The 20,021-nt window shown below is 39.8% G+C and overlaps 1 protein-coding gene across 1 annotated transcript in view; it reads right to left on the minus strand.

Moving 5' to 3' along the window:
* Positions 1 to 6,777: 6,777 nt before the first annotated feature.
* CAP2 (CAP, adenylate cyclase-associated protein, 2 (yeast)) overlaps positions 6,778 to 20,021 on the minus strand; it is a 63,147-nt gene continuing 49,903 nt past the window's right edge. The window contains exons 8-13 of the mRNA XM_014941072.1: positions 15,451 to 15,640; positions 14,413 to 14,588; positions 13,064 to 13,187; positions 12,758 to 12,840; positions 9,920 to 10,060; positions 6,778 to 8,366 (exon numbers count right to left, since the gene is read on the minus strand). Of these exons, the coding sequence (XP_014796558.1) occupies positions 8,283 to 8,366; positions 9,920 to 10,060; positions 12,758 to 12,840; positions 13,064 to 13,187; positions 14,413 to 14,588; positions 15,451 to 15,640 (798 nt within the window). The 3' untranslated portion in view covers positions 6,778 to 8,282. The remainder of the gene's footprint in view (positions 8,367 to 9,919; positions 10,061 to 12,757; positions 12,841 to 13,063; positions 13,188 to 14,412; positions 14,589 to 15,450; positions 15,641 to 20,021) is intronic.

Here is a 20,021-nt window from a genome sequence, read left to right on the forward strand (position 1 = left end):
GGGGGGGGGGGGGGGGAGGAAAGGGAGCAACTCGAACACTGGGCGGAGTCCTTCGGGCACTGAGCCTGGCGGGGAGCGTACCACTCTCCGGTAAACACCCCCCCACCCCCCTCGCCGTGAGATGGTATCGCCTAGAGCGGAGGCAGGGAGTGGGTCTGGCCCGGGCGGTTCCAGGCCCTCTGGAGGTAGGGGAAGAGCTGAGGGGCCGGCCCGGGAGCTCTCCCGGCGGCAGCGTAATCACGGAAGGCACGTCGGTTTTTTTTTCCTTTAGCACCGAGAGCGGGGCTCCCCGGTTCCTCCCGCGGCCGCCCCGGAGGCAGCGCGGGGAGCTGCCATCCCCTCAGGGGGAGCGGCGGTCCCTGGGCCGAGAGCGGGCTCGCGCCGGGAGTTACTTATCCCGCCTTTTACCTCAGGCGGAGCCCCCGGCCCTGGGTTCGTAGCCGGAGCCGCAGCTGTGGGAGCCAGGCGGCCTGGGGCGGCGGGGTTAATTGCTCCAACACGTTGTGGTGAAATGTGTGTGGAAAGGGAACCCCCATCTCCCGAAGGGTGCGGGTCCCGCCGCCCAGAGCGCTCCCCTGAGGGGCCGGAGTGCCAGCTCCCCTCTGTCGCGCTCTCCGTCCCTTCAGCTGACTTCTGAATTCGGCCCGGATCACAGATTTACTAATCTTAATAGGCTGTGGTAGATGAGGTGATGAATCCAAGGAGTAAGGCGTTGATTGCCTTGCTTCTGAGCAGGTGCAGCCGGACAAACTTCCCTATCCTCCCCCTCGCTGCCACCTGCCGTGGCAGCTGCTGTTTCTGGCCTCCAGCAACTTTCTAAACACTTTCTCTTTGCTAATAGGAAGTGGGTTGAACTTATTTTGAGAGAAAAAATGTGTTAAACTGCTCTTTCTCTTTCGAAAAAACAGACTTACACAGTCTGGTTTCATTGCCTGAACGTTGCTGTCTCCCCCTTTTTATCTTTTGCCATGTCACGTTCATCTTCCTGTGCAAAAAGCGCTGAAAAAAAGAAACCAGGAGCCCTACAGCAAGTTTAAACACAGTTCTCCAATTTGATTTTTAATATTTAAAGTTCCTGTGTATTATTAAGCATCCCAAACAGACAGCAAGTTCCGTGTGACACAAATGTTATCGTAGCTCCATACTGAATAGCGCAGATGAAAAAACCCAGAAGTTTCTCCCTCTCTCTGTTAGACTAAAACAAGCCATATAACCCCATTTTGCCATGTAACCCTAACCCATTTACAAACAAGTAGTTTCTGCTGTGTGAGTCTCTCATATGGACATGCTGAGGTGAACTGACAAAGCGCCTGGCAAATAACCCATACCACCTTAGTTAGATGTGGTTACGTTAGGAGCTGGCACTCATTATGTAGATACTATTCTAATTACACTGGCATGTGTTTTGTAACATAGACCTTGGTGAAATCAATATGGGTAATTTATTTGGGAAACATAGCAAGTTTAAGCATGATTAGGAAGGACAATGAAGAATCAGAGAAAGAAAGGAAGGAAAATAGACAACTGTATAGAAGAAAACATGGTCTTAAATCAGCTATTGACTCCTAATAGAAAAACTATCTTGGGAAAATGACAGTAAAAGTAGCTGTCATGGTTTAGGCTGAATTGGCCAAAACCAGAATGACTGATGACCTTTCCCTCCCCCTGAAGAGAGGAGAGGAAGAGATTAGGAGATGTATAAATTTACAATGAACTAAACTACTGAAGTATTAATATTAAAGTTAAAAAAAATGAAATAATGAGATAGATACAATATATACAAAACCATATCAAGCTCTCAGGCTGACGTCACCGGCAGGCACTGGGGAAGTCCCAGACTGGCCACAGTGACAGATGGGAACTGAATCAGGAATGTATCGATGGGGATCAAAGGCAGATGAACAGGCAGAGTCCTCTTTGGACGTCAGCCATTGAAGAAAGAGAGCTGATCCTTTGATCCCTCAGCTTTTATTCTGAGCATGGGGCAGATGGGATGGAATACCCTGTTGGTCAGGTTTGGTCACCTGTCTTGTCCGCTCCTCCCCACACTTTTTCCGTTTCCAACCCTGCAACGGGGCAAATAACAAAATTAGCTGACCTTGGTTGTTATAGCAATAAGTACAAGCAAGGCCCTCTCTGCATGCCCTTCCTTGGCATGAAGTACAAACATTGGTCTTATCACTCTGAGAACGAGCAGTTTTCTTCATAATATGCTGTTAATTTCAGAGAGTTAGAAGAGGCCTAGATAAGATGTATAATTACTGAACAGAAAGTTGGTTCTGTTTTACCTCAAACTGGGACAGTGCATAATGGAGCCTCTTCCTTTATAATATTTCACTTTTACTTCATCAGTTACAGTCTATTTCATTTTTTTAAGCTGAATTTTCACCACAAACCTTTCAGGACCAAACAGTGTCAGGCTTCTTTTGTGTGTGTGTGTGCAGCCACAGGTTTTGCAAGCTAGATCAGATCTTAAGGTACAATTACATAATCTCACAGGCTTCATATAATGCTGCCAGTCACATGTAGATTTTAGGGTCACCAGCAACAATACAGGCATAACCAGTTAGAACTCACTATGGAATTATGCTGGGTATCAAGGTGAACCTGAGTCACTAACAGCAGAGAGGAATAAGAGGTAATGGAGGAAATGTAACATTTCTTCATTCCAAAATGTTTCAGTTAGTTTTTCGTTCTTCTGCCTTAAAAAAATAACCCACAAAAGACCCATAAATTCTGTAGGCGTTCAGATTATTCTATTCTGTGATGCATGTGATAAAGAGATGCTGTAACAACAAGACTTGCCAGTTGAGGGGAACTCACAGCTTAGGCTTTGGTGACAAAGGGTCTTGTTTCATTGCTGTGTCAGATTGCCACACGTTATGGGAGAATTTATAATCTTCTGCAGCACTGATTTCTGCCTACTCTATTTTGCCTTCTCTTGTGAGCAGAGTCAGAAAGGGAGATAATCTTGGGTAGTTCATTGTACCAGCTGATGAAAATAAGCGGTTGAATGCCCTGGCAGTTAAATATCCTCTTCTCTAGAAATGAGATTTAGGCAAGAGGAAATGTTTTGAACTTGATCAAACAGGGGAAGTAAGCATCTAAAAGATGATATTGCAATAGTTAAGGTTTAAGGGGAATCTTGAATCCTATCTTATGCTCTTTAAGCTTGGGTAACACTGAAAAGCCTGATCTGTCACTTTTGAGTGGGGAATCTTTTATAGTCAGTAGGAAGTAGTAGAGCACTGGTCTGCTGTAGATCTAGCAGATCTGTTCAGAGGTACAGAGATGGTAGCTTTGCTCACTTTTGATTCTAGCGTCTTGTTTTCAAGACAGGGTTTAAAACAATTTTTAAAACCAGGGAATTGCTGAAGCGTTCATCTGGATGTTTGAAACTGAAATGAAATTCCTTCCTTTGCTTGGGAGATGCAAATCACATCTCCTGCATCATGCTGAAGTGTTTTAATAATAGGAGCTCTTTTAGAGAGTCCTTGGGTGAGAGTTGTTGGATATTAATCAACAGCAATCTCTTATCATTCAAAAGTGGTTAATTATTATTGTGTCCAGCAGCCTATTTAGACATTTGTATCAAGTATGTATGTTCATGTACAGAATGAAATTAAATGCAAATGTTGGTTAAAAAGATTCTTCATTACTGAAACATACAGACTGAGTCACCAAAGAGTGAGAACTTTACCCCTTGTTGGGGCAAGCAGCCAGGTACAGAACATGAAACTTGAGCCAAAAACCAAATGTGAGCATTTACATAAGTAAACCACTATATATTTCAGTGTACAAAAATGGCACAACTGTCTCCCAAATTAAATCACTTTAACTCTGAAACTAATCTAATTGATCCAGCTGAGGATTTTGAAGGAGAGCTTTGCTCTAAGAGCTCTCGTGGTCTGCTGAGAAGCATTTTCTTTCTCATAGATGCAACTTCAGGTGTAATACAGACAGAAAACAGAGTCCTAGTGGAAACAGTTGGTAAAAGGCCATAGCAAATCAGCTGGAGGAAAATTAACTTTTCTACTTTTACCTTAGGATACATAGATTTTTATTGTGGTTGCCTGTTTACCGGTACTGTCTGTTTTGGGAGTTGTGTGTAAATAACTTTATTTGCCTTTTACCTTGACCTTGTTTGAATGAAGAGTAAGCAGAAAACAACTTTACTCAGCAGCGTAGCACTTGGAAGCCTTGCCAGTTACCTAATTCCCTGTCACATTCTTTGGTGTTCACAGAGAGGAAATATGAGTGTGCTCCGTTGAAGCAGCACTGGATTTGGAGAAGAGGAGCCTTTGGTGATCAGTGGTGATCAGGTAGGGTCCTGGGCATGCAGCAAGACTTAGGGAAGCATGGTTAAGCCTAGAAGATCACCACTGAGTTTTGTGTGGTGGAGTAGAGAGTAGAGTTCTCCTACAAAGATTTGGCACCCAAAAAGATTTTTCAGGATTATTTCAACCATAAAGAGGAAGGAGGTTCTTGTTTTCTGGTAGTCAGAACATTCCTTGGGGAATGTTATTTATGATTTTTATCTAATGACTACTTCATATGTCAGGGGCCTGTTTATAGGCACCTTCTGGGGGCAGTAGCTACTTCTGGGCAATATTTTCACAGCAGTGGGCCCAGATCACATCCAGCAGGGGAACTGGGTCTGACTTGTATGTTCTTGATGACTTCTCTGCTTGATATCATATTGTGTAATCAAGTGAATGTTACCTCCATTGTCAGAAGCCAGCTACTTCCACATTTTTAGAAGAAGTCCAGCTGAACAGAACAATAGGAGAGTGCACTAAGGGTGCCTACTGAGTTGAGCCTCTGAAGGATTTCAAATGGACAAATGCTTGATCTCTGGGAAAGAAATGTGATGCAGAAGTTTATGAACATGCATACAGTACAGTAACATTGAAGGAACTCATGCAGATCCAGATACATTGAGAACTCAGAAAAGAGTAAAACCAAGAATGGTTTTTCTGGATAATAACTATGGCACTGGGAAGCCTTAGCAAGTGCCTAATTCCTTAGGACGTTGAAAAAATTACTGGTTTTCAAATGCAGACTTGAAATTACTTACACCTTTATCTTCAATAGCTCTGTTAAATATTACTTTTAAGTTCAATCAGGTGTTGGGTTTTTTTGTTTGGTTGGTTTGTTTTGGTTTTTTAAAGTGTGCTTTTAATAGAGGTACATTTAGCGATGTTCAAAAGATCAAGTTAATCATTGGTAACAAATAGTTGTTTTTTTCTTCTTCCTTTTTCATCCCAATAAAACCAAGATGATAATCTCAAAATCCAACTAATCTAAAGTAGAATTTCCCAGTTCTTTGACAAACAGTATACACAACCTTTGTAAATACTGTAGTCCAGCATTTTTTCATTAACAGGTAAGAGCTTGGGAGGGCCTGGGCCTCAGCTGGTTTCTGCCATCTGGTGGATACGTGGAGTCACTACCTCAATCCTTCTAATTTCTACTAATCCTTAGTAACCCATATTCTAAATAACTAAGCAAGTATCACAGAATCACAGAAAGGTTGAGGTTACCAGGGACCTCTGGAGGTCATCTGGTCCAACCCCCTGCCTAGAGCTGGTTGCTCAGGACCATGTCCATGTGGCTTTTGAATGTCTCCAAGAAGGGAGACACTACAACCTCTCTGGGCAGCCTGTGCCAGTGCTCGGTCACCCTCACAGTGAAAAAGTGTTTCCTGATGTTCAGAGGGAACCTCCTGTGTTTCAGTTTGTGCCCGTTGCCCCTGGTCCTGTCACTGGGCATCACTGAGGAGAGCCTGGCTGTGTCCTCTTTGCATTGTCCCTTCAGGTGTTTATATACATTAACAGATCTCCCCTGAGCCTTCTCTTCTCCAGGCCGAACAGTCCCAGCTCTCAGCATTTCCTTTTGGGAGAGTTGCTCCATTCACATCATCTTTGTGGCCCTTTGCTGATCTCTCTTCAGCATGTTCATGTCTCTGGTATGCTGGGGAGACCAGAACTGGACACAGCACTCCAGGTGTGGCCTCACTGGTGCTGAAGGGAAGAATCACCTCCCTCAACCTGCTGGCAATGCTCTTCTTATGCAGCCCAGGATACTATCAGCCTTCTTTGCCACAGGGGCACATCCCTTGCTCATGTTCAACTTGGTGTTCACTAGGACTCCCAGGTCCTTTCCTGCCAACCTGCTCCCCAGCTGGGCAGCTCCCAGCATATACTGGTGTGTGGGGTGGCTGTACCCCAGGTGCAGGACTTTGCATTTCCCCTTGTTGAATTTCATGAGGTACTTGTACAGAGTACTTCATGAGTACTTTTACAGAGGTTCTATTTAAGAATGTATGACATCTGTTGAAGTTTTTCGTAGGAAAAAGCTTTTTACATTTGGACACTTAGTAAAAAATCTCCATCTCTTTTACATGTATTTTACTGACTGATTGACAACATCTGCATTGGTGAATGTTTGACCCATGCAGTTTTATAAAAATAAACTGGCTAATTACATGATCATCTCCCTAGACATAATCTCCGGAAGATACAGATGTACCTAGGAGTGAGAATCATGAAAAGCTCAATTCTCTGGCTGTCACCAGAGCTATATCTAAGAAACTTTAGGTTTATTTGCTAGCATGTAGAATACCCGGAATACCCACTATTCGCTGTCAGGTGGATTATGGCAGCAAAAGTGATAATATTTAATGAAATGGGAGAAGGAGCTACTTTTTCTCAGCTTTGGAAACAGTATTTAAGAAGGAGAAAGCATATAGGACAAACACTGCAATGGAGCAAGCTCTGAACAACTTTGTATTTAAACAAGTACATTTTCCTTTTTATTTCATAAGAAGTTTACTGTTGAAAAAATGGGTATGTATTAAAGCAAACACATTATACAGATAGATTAAACATCAGATAGCAAAACCTTACGGAATGAGCACTACTGGTTATATTATATAGAGTTTACTATCAAAGATACGCTTAAAAACCCTCAAGAATTAATGTACTTTCAAGGTAAATTAGGCACAAAAGTTAGCTTGTAACTAGCTCTGCAAGCATCTCACTGTGATTTCACTGTTACAAAGTATTACAAGTGACCAAAACCATAAGCTGACTTTTTAAATTTTTAAAATTTTATTCGTACTATGTGCTGAAATAGTACAAATGTATACAACACTCCACCTTTGTTAAAAAAGCATGTACAATAGGGACTATAAAGTAGAATCAAAGAGCTAAACAGGAAATTAACCCTTTATTTGGGCTCAGAATTAGTATAACGTCAATCTATGGCTTTGCTTTGTGGACATATTTGAAATGGAGTAAGTCCTACAAATGTGGGGAAGAAACACAAGATATTTTTAAGGAAGATACAATACAATTGCTACAATAGCAATATTTTAAAGGAACGTTATTAGTAAGGAAGCTACCTGCTATCTGACATAAATGCCTCCCTCAGTTTTCTGAATAGGATGAAAGATACAATGTGAAATTTTAGAGAATAATAGATTGACTCACCAAAAAAAAAATTTAAAAAAAGAAATCCAAGGAGCAAAAAACCTTCAAGTGATTTGCTGCAAGGTTTTAGATTAGATGAGGCCGTAGTTTAGAGTCACTAATTTGCAAGAAATGAGAGGGCAACAGCAAGTCTGTAGACCATAATAAAATCTTACCTCACAGAAAACATAGGGATCTTCTAAATATACACGTTAGAAAAGTGTTTGATTAAAATACCAGGGTTTTTTTATCTTCCGTTAGCAAAATGTATTGCTGAAAGTTGTCTTTTTTTGCTGGTTTTAAACAAAACCCATTATGATTGCCACAGAGCTATAAGGAACTGCATACTTTCTAGGGTACATTTTTACTGCATCATACAGGAATTGCTTAATAGGTAAAAATAAACATCTTAAAGTCTTAGTGCTGTCTTTGATTAGCAGAAACAGAAAAAGGAATGAACTGAAGCAAGATGTTAACAAAGTGTATCATGCAGTATTTTGGCTTAACGTATACAGTATTTCAAACCAGTGATGTGACTGGAGGGTGGGGTTTGTAATCCGTTACATTCACCTGACATCATTTAGAATTAAAATTGTTATGTGAAGGCAAACTGTGTGGAAACGTGAAAAATACTGGGATGCCTAAGGAAAGCGTGCCAGATGTGTTATTGTTTCTAGCATGCAGAGCTAATGCTTGAAGGCCTATGACAGCAGTATGAACTACTGCTACTTCTAGTTCTTTACATTGCTGCTTTGTTTATGCTGGCTGTGGTCGGGTCACGGTCAGCAAGTGCTGTATGGCATTAGGAAGTTAACCCACAATCTCTGCAGGTTCAGTGACCAACTTAGATCCATCCCATGCTGTCTTGAACTGTTCAGGAACCGGAAATTCTTTCTGGTAAGAAACAAAAGCAACAACGATGGTTAAATAAACAGTGGATACCTCATGAAAACTGGTGGAATACTATTAGTGCTGCATGACTGAGAAAGCATTGATAGCTCAGACATACCAGGATTAGAGAGAAGCCTTCTTCATTACCCTAGGAAGCTATTTTACAATGCCACACAGGAAAAAGCCTTATTGCTATCCAGTTTCAAATAGCCTTGGTATGATGCTACTTTGCAATAATCCCTCTCACATCATTATTTGGAACAACTAAATAAATAAACCTCATGTCAGAAATGACCTTAGATTCCATCAGTGTCTGGGTTGGAAGGCAGTAGAAAGGATATAAATGTGGAGATTGAGAGAGGAGACTAATTTTAAGGACAAAAGCAATAGCACAATATGGAAGCATTAAAAGAAAACAACCCACTATAATTTTTAGTATGATACACTTCAAAAGACTCAGCATCCCCTGTGGGGTACACAAAACAAAGCAGAACATCAAAGAAAGTCTCCTTCCATTCTGTGTATTTGGTGAAAGGATGGGAAGTATTGGGTCTTTCTCTGTTCCCAGTGAAAAAATAAGATGTGAAGAAAAAGGTTTTTTCATTCAGGCCTCAAAATGGTGTTTTGATACCCAGTAATTTTAGATGATACAGTGATTTGAAGCAAGACTGATCAAAAGGACCTTTTTTTTTTTTTTTTGAAAAAAAAAGGTGACCATGCAGCTACTGAAGGTCATTCCCTTTTTAGTTATTTGAAGCTGGGGATCCAGCAGTCACTTTTGGAAATGGGAAATTCTCTTGTTACATATTTTCTTTTACAAAGCCTAAACCCCTTTACCGTACAAAATTCTAGCCTAAAAGATTAGCCAGAGATTCAAGTTCTGTCTATGGCCATTCAGTGCAATTTCAACACTGCTCTGTTGAGGAAACCAGGAAACCATTACAAGTGTGCTTTGCCTGTGTGATCCCTTCCCCCTGTGAAGTGACAGAGCATGACTTCACTAGAAACACTGATGGGCTTAGTATGAAAATCTTCCTAGGACAGAAAAGGAGACAGGAAACGTACAGGTGGCTTACAAGGACATGTGTTGAAAATACTAGAAAGCACTACAGATGCCACCAATCTATCAACAGCTATAGAAAAAACAAGTATTTTATACTGTATTATTTAATCTGTAGTAGTATTGTATTTATCTTAGTTTTAGCAACAGCATCTTCAGGCATGAGTGCTCTTCTGTGAAGTGAGTTTCTTTGGGAAATTATATTTAGATATCAAAAAAGAAAATGAAATAGATGGGAGATTAAGTCATTATCTATCAAAATGGAAAGAAATAATGTCATGTCTGGTCTTTGAAATAACTTTGTGCCCCAGAAAATAAGGAGTTCTTCTTGCACTGATAGCTGAGATATCGGTACATAGAAATTCCATTGTTTTGGATCATTTTTGGGTGATGTAATGTGCGTGGTATGTTAGTTTCTTTCCCAGCAGTTTAAATGCTATTAGCTACCAAGACTAGTGGGGAAGGGGGAGGAAAGCTTTAAAAATATCTCACTCACATAATCACCATCTTGGGGGATGAGGATGTTCATCTCAGATGACTTGGCACTCACAATCTCACAATCTAATGATTCCTCACTGAGGTAGATGTGGCAGCCTTCTGTTTTGTTAATAGATATGGTTGGCACTTTCCCCATCACCTGCAAAATAATATCTACTTAATACCAAATCTTAAAATGCACACAAATATATCATTAATAAAGTCCTCTTGGCCTGCTAGGTCTAATTTTGGCCACCAGCATCTGATCTGTGTGTCAGCTGCCTGCATGATGTTTATATTTGATTTGTGAGACACTGTGAAAATTCTTGGTGGTGGTTACAAAGATCTATATACAACAGCAAACTTATCCAGCAAGCTTTTAATACATAGTTTGATGATAGCACTTCCCTAGTTCTCTCTAGTTGCAGTGACACTTTTGTGCTAGTATTTAGGTGGTGTTCACCTTGTTCATTAGTGAGAACTGGTTGCGAAATCACACACGTCAGCTATAACCAAGTAAGGGCAAATGAAAGGTCTCAGCATACAGTACTGTTCAACAAGTGATTTGTAATATATTCTGAAGACTTCAAAGTTCTTCCAGGTTTTACAGCATACAACAGGAAAGGGTTTTTATCCCCTTCATGCAAGCTACAGTTGTAAAAAAGCACTGAGATCAATTTAATTTAATCTCTAATGGTATTTCTTATGTCACTTTAAAAGCAAGCACAAGATTTACTTGAGGGGAGAAAGGCTAATCTTCTCTTGTTTACAATTCTGCAGATTAAAAGATTTCCTCATGGCTAAGTGGCTGACTCACTGGTTGTCAGTAAAAATTCCTCCTTCTCTTCCTGCCCTCTCTAGCAGGGACAGCAATATACTCTGCACGGTGCATCAAAAGGGCAGAGGTTATTCTGAGCCATAAAACAGTAACAGGATGCGATAGATATGTACTTGTTAATGAAAGAGTGTCTCTTGTCATTCAAGCTAAGAATATATTTTCAGCTTCAGTTCCTTAAATGTGACAGCAAACAAAGAACAAGTGGTCTGTCCTCTTGCATCCCACCCTGATCCTGAAGTCTGATCTGTGTGGTGGGTCAATGCATCTTAAACTGATCTTTCTTTAATGGGTTCTCATGCAATAGAGAACAAAAAGAGGGTGAGTTTAATAAATTTTGCAAACATCTGACAAAAAAAAAGCCCCCAAAAACCCAAGCCACCGAGGGAAAGGAAAGCCAAGCTACATGGCAACGAAGTAACTATTTATAGCAAAATCTGTAGGATGAATTTACTGACATTTGTTGCATTAACATATCATGTATTTACAAATTATAGGCTCGGGTCTTCAAAATACTGAGAAAAATTGAGATGCTTAGCACTTGGCATACTGAAACCCTGCACAAGCTGCCTTATTCAAGCAGCATAGAGCATATAGCCTGACTCTACCTTCTTAAGTGGAACTCCACTCTGTTCCATGGCATAGAAGCCTTATGCAATATTCATAAACCTGCTTAATCAAAAGAATTCTGATTCTTAGAAAAGATATTTCCCCTTTATTTGAGTATTAACAAGCTGTGGTTTCACTGTTCATCACATATGAATTTTTCAGCTTCTATGAACAGTTCTAGAGGTAATGATAAAAATCATCTAGTTATTTTAAAAAACCAGTCAAATAAATGCCTGGGATCTTTTTCGTTAATGAACTCTCTGCCATAAGAAGACGTGTAGTTGTCATGAATAAAACTGCTTGTTACAGCTCAGAAGATGATGCACAGCTGGTAGCAATGTCAGTCACTTGCATGAGGTTCAAAATATAAAAAACCATCTTGCTATTATTCCCTGTGGTGGCCGTGACCAGTATTTCTGAAGCATGGAGCAGGATTGTCTACTTTTAATGTGATACAGCAGGCACAGCCTTTTAAGCAAAAGACCTCACCTTGCTTGAAGACTGGCAGTTTGATATAATTTAATGAATATTTCATTTTTTTCGCTTAAAATAATACATCCTAAAACCCTTTCTCAAGACTAGGTCGTGTATGTTGGACACAACCCCGTCCTAGAGCATGTATAGTTTGACTTCTTTGGAAGGGGATGAATGAAGTGCTGTAAATGTCAGGCAGATTGTCTATATTTTGAAGGGGTAAAGTGTTCCCTGCAGAGAGGGCAATATATGGATTTAAAATGCATCTCTTTTCTTTTCATGAGAACCACAAAGAAGGTGATCTCTGATTAAGCTTTGCTTATTGGTTATCAAAGACAAAACCAGTAGAGGCTCATAGCCCATTTGTAGGCAAGCGGTGACTACGTTATTTACTCATGTCATGTGTCACATTGCTGGCAGGGGAGATTTTTGAAATCCTGGCAGCTACTTTCACTTTATGTAATTTTGTTGCCCTTTAAAAGTCTATTTGAACATTTCCATTGAGAAAATAAAAAAAAAAAAAAAGAAAAAAAAGGAAGAAGCATCTTCTGGGCCTTAGAAATCAATTAGCTAACTACCAGAATTTGTTCCATAAGCACCACTGAATTTTCAAGTCCTAGGAGCTGTTTACCATGGAAGCAAGAAAATTAGGGCCAGAAGTAAGAGCTCTTACAGTGTATAGATCTCTCAGCTTCACTGGGACCAGAAGAGACTGGGCTAAAGGAGGTTTGTTTAGTGATGCTCAATAGTTTTCACAGGCATTTTCTAAATATATCAGCAGAATTTAGTGCATATAAAGCTACATTTGGATGCATCAATCTCTTATTTTTGTTGCACTCCTGTGAGTTTTAAAAATCTCTTGTAGCTTTTTTAAAAATCTCTGGGCTTTTTTCCCCTGCTTTTTCCCTCTCTATCTTTGTTTTTCAAATAGATGCTTACCTGAATCTGAATATCCCTGGAATTGATCACTTCCACGATTCCCACAACGTTGTCAAACACAAGACCAAACTTTTTACAGTTGTCTAAAATAAAAACAATCATAAATAAGAAGGGGAAGATAAAAGCAAATACCCACACACCTGCTATAGTAGCTACAAAATTTCCCAGTCTTGCACTGCATAGTGAGTGGCTTTATTCATGTGATCAATCCATTAAAGTGAATGGACTGATTCATATGCATTATTAATCACGTAAGTCAGTTTTTTCAAGATTGGCATTTAAAGCCCAGCTGAGCTACCTACTCACCGATAGTAATTGAATTGATTTTTCCTTTTATCTGAAGTGTAGATTTGTTACACTTAAAAATGTAGGCCACTTGCTTGAGTTCAGTGTTGTTAATGACCAGGTCATTCTTATCCTCTTGATATTCCTGTTTCAAAAGAAAGTTTATTTAATTGGTTGTCTTTAACTAGCTAACAGACAGACAGAGTTTAGCACAACTTATCCTCGAGTCATTGCATCTTCAGTTACAACAGAGCAATATCCTTCCTGTGGCTTAAAACTCTAATCTGCTCAGTGATGTGATGTTTCACCTAATTCACCCTTAGAGGGCACATGTATATTTTAGAGCTGCAGAACTGAAGAACTTAGCACAGACCATGACAAAACCTGTTAATTTTGTAGCAAAGACATTACGCTCACAACAATTTAAAAACGCACTCACAAAACTGTTGCTTGGCTCCCATCCAGTTGAGACCAGCTCCTTGGAGAATGGAGCACGTTTTTGTTCCCCCAAATGTTATTTAATGTTCTATACAGTGTGTTATGAACAGGTGCAGGCATTAGCATAGACAATAAGGTAAATTTCCTTTCATTATGAAGCATGAAAGGACATTTACACTCCATGGATGTCCAGGAAAAACTTGGGATCCACAAGGAAAGTTCTAGGTACTATAACCTTAAGGCAACATAATACAGGCAAATGGTGACTGCGCGTTATGCAAACTCAACTCCACAGTAATGACTGTGTATATAACCTTCTGTATGACTGAACTGCATATTGTTTCCTCCCTCTTAACCAACACAATCACATGAATTTTCACTCATAGATTCTTTGGTATATGGTTAACATAAATTAACTCCCAAACTTTAAACAAATCTATCTTTTCCATCTGTAGACCGAACAAAAGGAGAACATTTCTCCACTTCTAAGCATGGGAGACATGCTGGAATGGAATGGCTGATGAAAAATAAATGTATAATTCCATTGGCTAACAAAGCTTGAGAAAGTGCTCTGTAATAATACTGCTACCTCTCACTCACATAAATGGCCTGCAGGAAAGGATTTGGAGTTCTCCACTGGACTTGTTTCTGGGGATTGTCTGATTTTGCAAGGAATTTATATGCTGGTTCTGACACTCTCCAGTTCAGATGAATTATTACATGATTCTCAGAGACAGATGAATTAACTTCAGATGCTACAGAATAGTAAAAGCTAAACTGTATCAAGGTGGATCGTTGCAAGACTCAGCCCATTTTAGTTGCAACTTTGATTTCTTGCACCTCGATCATGGACAGCCTTTTGAAAGACGTTTCAGTGCTCGACCTGGTTAGCAATGTGCAGGGTGTGATTCAGAGGAGTGACTGGCACTCACCACTCTCCACTTCTTTCCCTCTAGCTCCAAGACAGGGGCATGGCTCTGCTGCGGGGAATTCTTGGGAGAGGTGGGACTTGGAGTATGGCTTTTTGTTGGAGAACGAACAGATGGACCTTGGGCACGTAGACTGGGGTTCTTGTGAGTCTTCTGGTCATCAGAGACATGTCGAAGCCCTAAAAAGAAAAAGCGTTTATGAAAGAGAGTCTGTTTTACTGTCCTAAGGGTGTTCATATTTAAACAGGAAAGGTTCATTTGTAATTGTGTTAAATTATTCTGTTAATTTACATTTTTTATTTCCTCAAAATTTGCCTGTGTAACTAACTAAAGTGTAGCTGCCTACATATATTTAGCAGTTCATATAAAACCTCTTTTACTGTGGATGGGCTATCTTAGTATCTTTAACAGGAAATGCCACAGTGTCTTCTAGTCCCTCTCTGTCCATAGCCAGCTCTGACAGCTTGTTATACCATGTCTTTCATTCCACAAAAATGAGACTATTTTTCTAATTTATGACAATATTTGACCTATCCCTGTGGCATTAAAGGCAGATATATCAATCGTAAGTATTTAAACTCACAACCATCCACTTCAATTATAACTGTCCAGTATTAATACAAAAAGCTTCATTATTGTACTCCACACTGAGCTGTAAGCCATACCTTTTCACCTAAGGTAACACATTTTGACACAAGTTGGTACACTGAATGTTAATCAGAAAGGGAGATTAATTTTTGTTGTGATTGCAACTAAGAGGTTCACCAGCTTCTCAGGACTGAAGATGTCCAGCTTGGCTGCCTTAAAATTAAAAGAATACTTCTAAATAAATGGTGCAGACTTCAAGTATGCTGAATATATTTGGGTGTTGCTGCTTCTAAAGGAGGTTTTGATATGCAGTCTCATCCATCAGACACAGCGCAAGCCTCAGAAAGATCTGAGCTGCTTAAATGTAACTTAAAAGAAGTACTGGAAGTTGGGTTAATATATATAGCAGTTCTTGATGGTGTTTGATCCAAATTTGACTTCTTTTCTCCCGACCTTTGGTAATTGCCTCTCCCTGGTTCAGCTGTGCAAATAGGGCTGAGCGAGATGCGGTTCCTTCATCCTTTACGGTTTCTGTGTCAAAGATGGGGGGAGGTCCCGGTGGTGGTGGCGGTGGCGGTGGTGGGGAGAGGCATGACCCGCTTGTTAGAACAGATCGCATAGACATGGGTGATGCAACAGGACCCTGTTTGAGATAGATGGAAATTATTTTATACGCACGTTTCAAGCAACATTGTATTATGATAACTCTTATTTATTAACACCCTCGAATGCCGTGAGTTTGAGTGACTCTAGGCAGCCACGGGCTCAGGAGAACTGCAGGCACCGTAATTGAACATAACATTGTGAATCTTTCCCTGCATCAAAGCAGGCAAGGCTGGAAAGACTGACACTCCACAGTGTTACCTTACTGCAGAACTGCTCCACCTAAAATATATTTCTCAAATGCTGGTCAAGAGTGATGTTAAAATCTTTAATAGTAAAGATTCCATAATTTATTCCAGTGTTTACTTACATTAAAGGGAAAAATACCTCCTTTTTTTCAGATACCAAATTCAGTTAGCCATCGCTTGGTGTGCATTCAGAAACATACAGAAAATGTTTTGATCTAACACAAATAACTGGGGGGGTGTAATGAACTGTCAGTTACACATATGCAACATGCTATATTGTATGCAAGATCTAAAAATGCTGTTCTTCAGACTGTTCAAGTTATCTGCAAAGTTTCAAATTATAGCAAAATGTAAAACTATGGTGATTCAAATATCTTATTTCTGAAATTCAGTATTTAAGGTTTTAGTTCAATTTTAAAATTTTTTTTTTTTTTTTTTTCAGTTGCAGGAGATCACAGCACACAAGTTATGAGTGAGAGGGGCCTTGGTAAAGTAAGTAATCCAATCTCTCTTTCAGTTTGCATAATCAAAAGTACATGTTTTGGTCTGAATTATAATGCTTACATAGAATATTATCAAACAGAAAATACTAATAAAGATCTAGTTAAAATTCTATGCATCCTAATAATAGATATTATATAGAATCTGAGAAACGGGGAATGACTTTTTCTGTCTTGCCACTGAGTGTCACTCTGATCCCACCTCTCTGCAGCAGAGCCGAAAGTGTTTTAAAAGAACCATTGTGAAAAATCAGATGGGTTCTGATGAATGTAGCCACCTATATAGATACTGTTCATTGCACCAGCATATATTTATTGGGTGGGCAGATACAATGGGAAAATGACAGGGACTTACAGAGTCACAGCTCCTCTAATTATCTACCTTTGTTAAGAGATACAGGTTGTTAAAAGTGCATCCCTGGTAATCAATACTGGAAACAGATATTGCTTAGCTGGACTCAGAGGATATTTTTAACCATTTATGACACCACTCCTTTCTGCTTTCTACTAAACTGAAACAGCAAAGTATCCATCTGGTTCATGCATCTCACATGAGTGAGAACTGTAGCTTTTTTTAAAAAGAAAGCTTGTTTTGGCCTGGAATCCCAAACTGATAACAGGAAAAGGTCTGAGGTGCACATGTTCTTTTTGTTTTTTTCCTCTTCAGACATACTTTTTTTTTTTTTTAAAAAAAAAAGAAGCCTGGCACATTTGAGTAAGTAACTACATTCAGACCTCTTAGTCATTATGACACTAATTAGAGTAGCATGGAAAGGGAATAGTATTAGTTAATCTCTTAATGTATACCCTCTATTGGCACGTGCATCTTCAGCATATAAGTACTGTTGCATTTGAAGGAGCTGTTTATGGAAGATGTTAGTGATGAATACATAGCAAGATTCTTTGTCATATTAGTGACATTAAAACTGCACTGCACAAAAAAGACTGTCGAATCCCCTGGTGCTTCTGTGAGTAATGAAACTGATGTAGTGGTAGAGTTTGATTGTTTCTGAAAGGATCCACGATCTCTTAAAGGAATGAGGTCTCTTCTACACTATTAAATCTTTTTGATCAAACGTAAACAAATGAGAAGAATCCTCTTTTGGAACAGATGATCATTTATTGTCAAGATATACCGGAACTGATGTGGACTGCTTTTAGAGACATTTCTTTGTTGCATGAATACATTTAACTCATTTCCGCTTTTAAGCATTTCTGCTTTCTTCTCTTAGTAGTTACAGGTTATTGTTTTAGACTGGGGACAACTTCTTCACTGGGCCCTCAATTTGCAGTGCCTGTCTTCCTGCCTTTGCTAATACCAGTAATGTTACCTGCAGCAGAGTCAGCACAACTGTGAATTATAATAAAAAAAAGAATGTAAGTGGATTTAGTGGCATAATCAGTTGTTGCTGCCTGAGATGCAATAGAGATCTTCCCTATCTGTTGCCTGCAACCATAGCAACTGAATTCACTATGTCCTGGTTATTCAGAATTATGAACGTTGCATTTGCAGGGCTTTTTAAATTACTCAGATACCCAGAAATGGCACTCACCGTTCACAGTGCAGTGTGAACATGCAGTTATGAATCATGTATGCTTTATGGGAGGAGATTAATGGTAGAGTGGTAGTGGTTAATAACTTGTAGTCTGAGTCCGAGATAAAAACCTGATTTCCCAGTTCAAGATTGACATCTTATTTCCCTAACACACCTTATTGCCTCTACCTGCATAAATACAGTGCTGTTATTTTCCAGAAACTTGTGTTTAAAACTTACATGTTTATTTGGAATTAACACCAACAAAATTCTGCAAAGCCTGCAAAGATGCATTAGAATAAAAAAGATGTAGAAGTTATCTGGATATTCTGCATACAACACAAAGTGGTAGGTCACTCTGCCAGTCTCTTTGCTTAAAGTGTCAAACTGAAGGCCATCACAGATCATGCAGAAGACTCCAGCAGACTACTCATCATCAAATGATGCTGCTGAGTAGTGCATCAAAGGCAGTTTCCCAAATGGCAACAAAAGTATGGGAATGTCTATGTAACTGAGGTGAAGCAAAACTCAGGGATTTATTTGTGGAAGTGGATGATCTCCCAGAACTCTGAAAGAACTATCTTGTGAAAGTACAGACAAGAAGGAACGACTTTAAATACATCAACCAAGTTTGGACGTGGTTTTGTATGACTGGAGAATGTCTTATTTACATTCCAAGAAAGAGCAGAGGTAGGAAAGGATCTGGGAAACGAGGAGCATCTTCCCCTTCTAGAGCAGCACTGATGAAAAGACAAGTATAGACAAAAATCTCAGTCCTTGACCTGAGGAGTGAAGACATTCTAGTCCTTTGAGTGGGTTTCAAGAGCAGCAAAAAAAAAAATAATTCCTTGCCCTCATGCTGCTCATCTGCCTTTTCTTTTCTTTACAAACCTGGTCCCTCCACCGAAGTTAGTGGCTATCTCCACTGAGCTCAAAACATTATGAATTACATCTAATTAAGAACACAGGAGTTGTCACAAGGTCTCTTAATTTTGTGCAGTCACAGATATAAGAGATGGACTGAACCTTTGTTGTTAAGTTTTCTCCTGCATGACAAATTCTTGTATAGGTTATGACCTGAGTTACAGCTACACAAGCTAACAGATATCATATCATGGTATTTTCAACTATGTCAGAAAATCTATGGCCACTCTGGAAACTGCAAAAAATTGCAATCATAAATTAGGCCAGGCAAAACTGAAGGACAAATCAAAGGAAACAGGCTGCTAAAGTACAGGGAGGGACTAACTGCTCCACTGTAGATCTACCTTCTTACAGCATGGACACATCCAGTAGGACAATCCCCCATTGAAACAGAACAGCATGGAAAAGACAGATGAGTCTCACTAACGAGGAGGCATACAGAGACTTGCTGTAAAGAGGGGTTCAGTCTATCTCCGGCTTTTGTCTTCTTTTCTTTGACATTTTGATTTATCTGGCTGGCTCAGGGAAACTCTAACAAGGGGAGAGAAAGCACAAAAGCAAACTGGAAATGCAGAAAATACTTTGCACTTCTTGCATTCCCTGCATGCTGACGAAAAAGGCAGTTTTAAAATCACTTCAGTGAAGTGGTTCAGGTTCTTTTTTGATTAATTTTGACCTCTATTAATAGACAGACTTCCAAGTTACCAACCTAAGTCACTGGCAATTGGTTTGCTTTCCTTAGTCACCCTTCCACCACTTAGACCCTCAGGCTCTAGAATATTTCTGAGCCAGACTCTTAAACTGGTATCTGGCAATATTTGTGCATAGTCCTATCCAATTTCAACTAAAGTGCCCTTCACAAAGTCCATTCATTTCTGTTCTGTATAGGGTGGTATTTGTGAGAGCTGATGGGAATAAAATAGCATGTTATATGCCTGCAAAAGTTCATCTATCCTAAAGCAGCAGGTGCTTACCAGCATTGCTATTTGCAAACAACCCTTCAGATTAACTCCAAGCAGATGTTAAAAACAGCATATCTCTACACAAAGAGTATTAAGAGCCATTTGGACTAGCAGAGGCGGTTATTTGCAAGCCGCCTTTCTTCCTCTTTTATTTCAGCTGTTTGCCCCCATAACAGCTGCTGTTCTCAGTGCTGTGGTGTCTATGGACATCACGTCAAGTTATGCTGATAGTTGACTGTTCCCATTAACATG

The sequence above is a fragment of the Calidris pugnax genome, unplaced genomic scaffold, assembly GCF_001431845.1.
Source record: "Calidris pugnax isolate Ruff unplaced genomic scaffold, ASM143184v1 scaffold8, whole genome shotgun sequence".
NCBI lineage: Eukaryota > Metazoa > Chordata > Aves > Charadriiformes > Scolopacidae > Calidris > Calidris pugnax.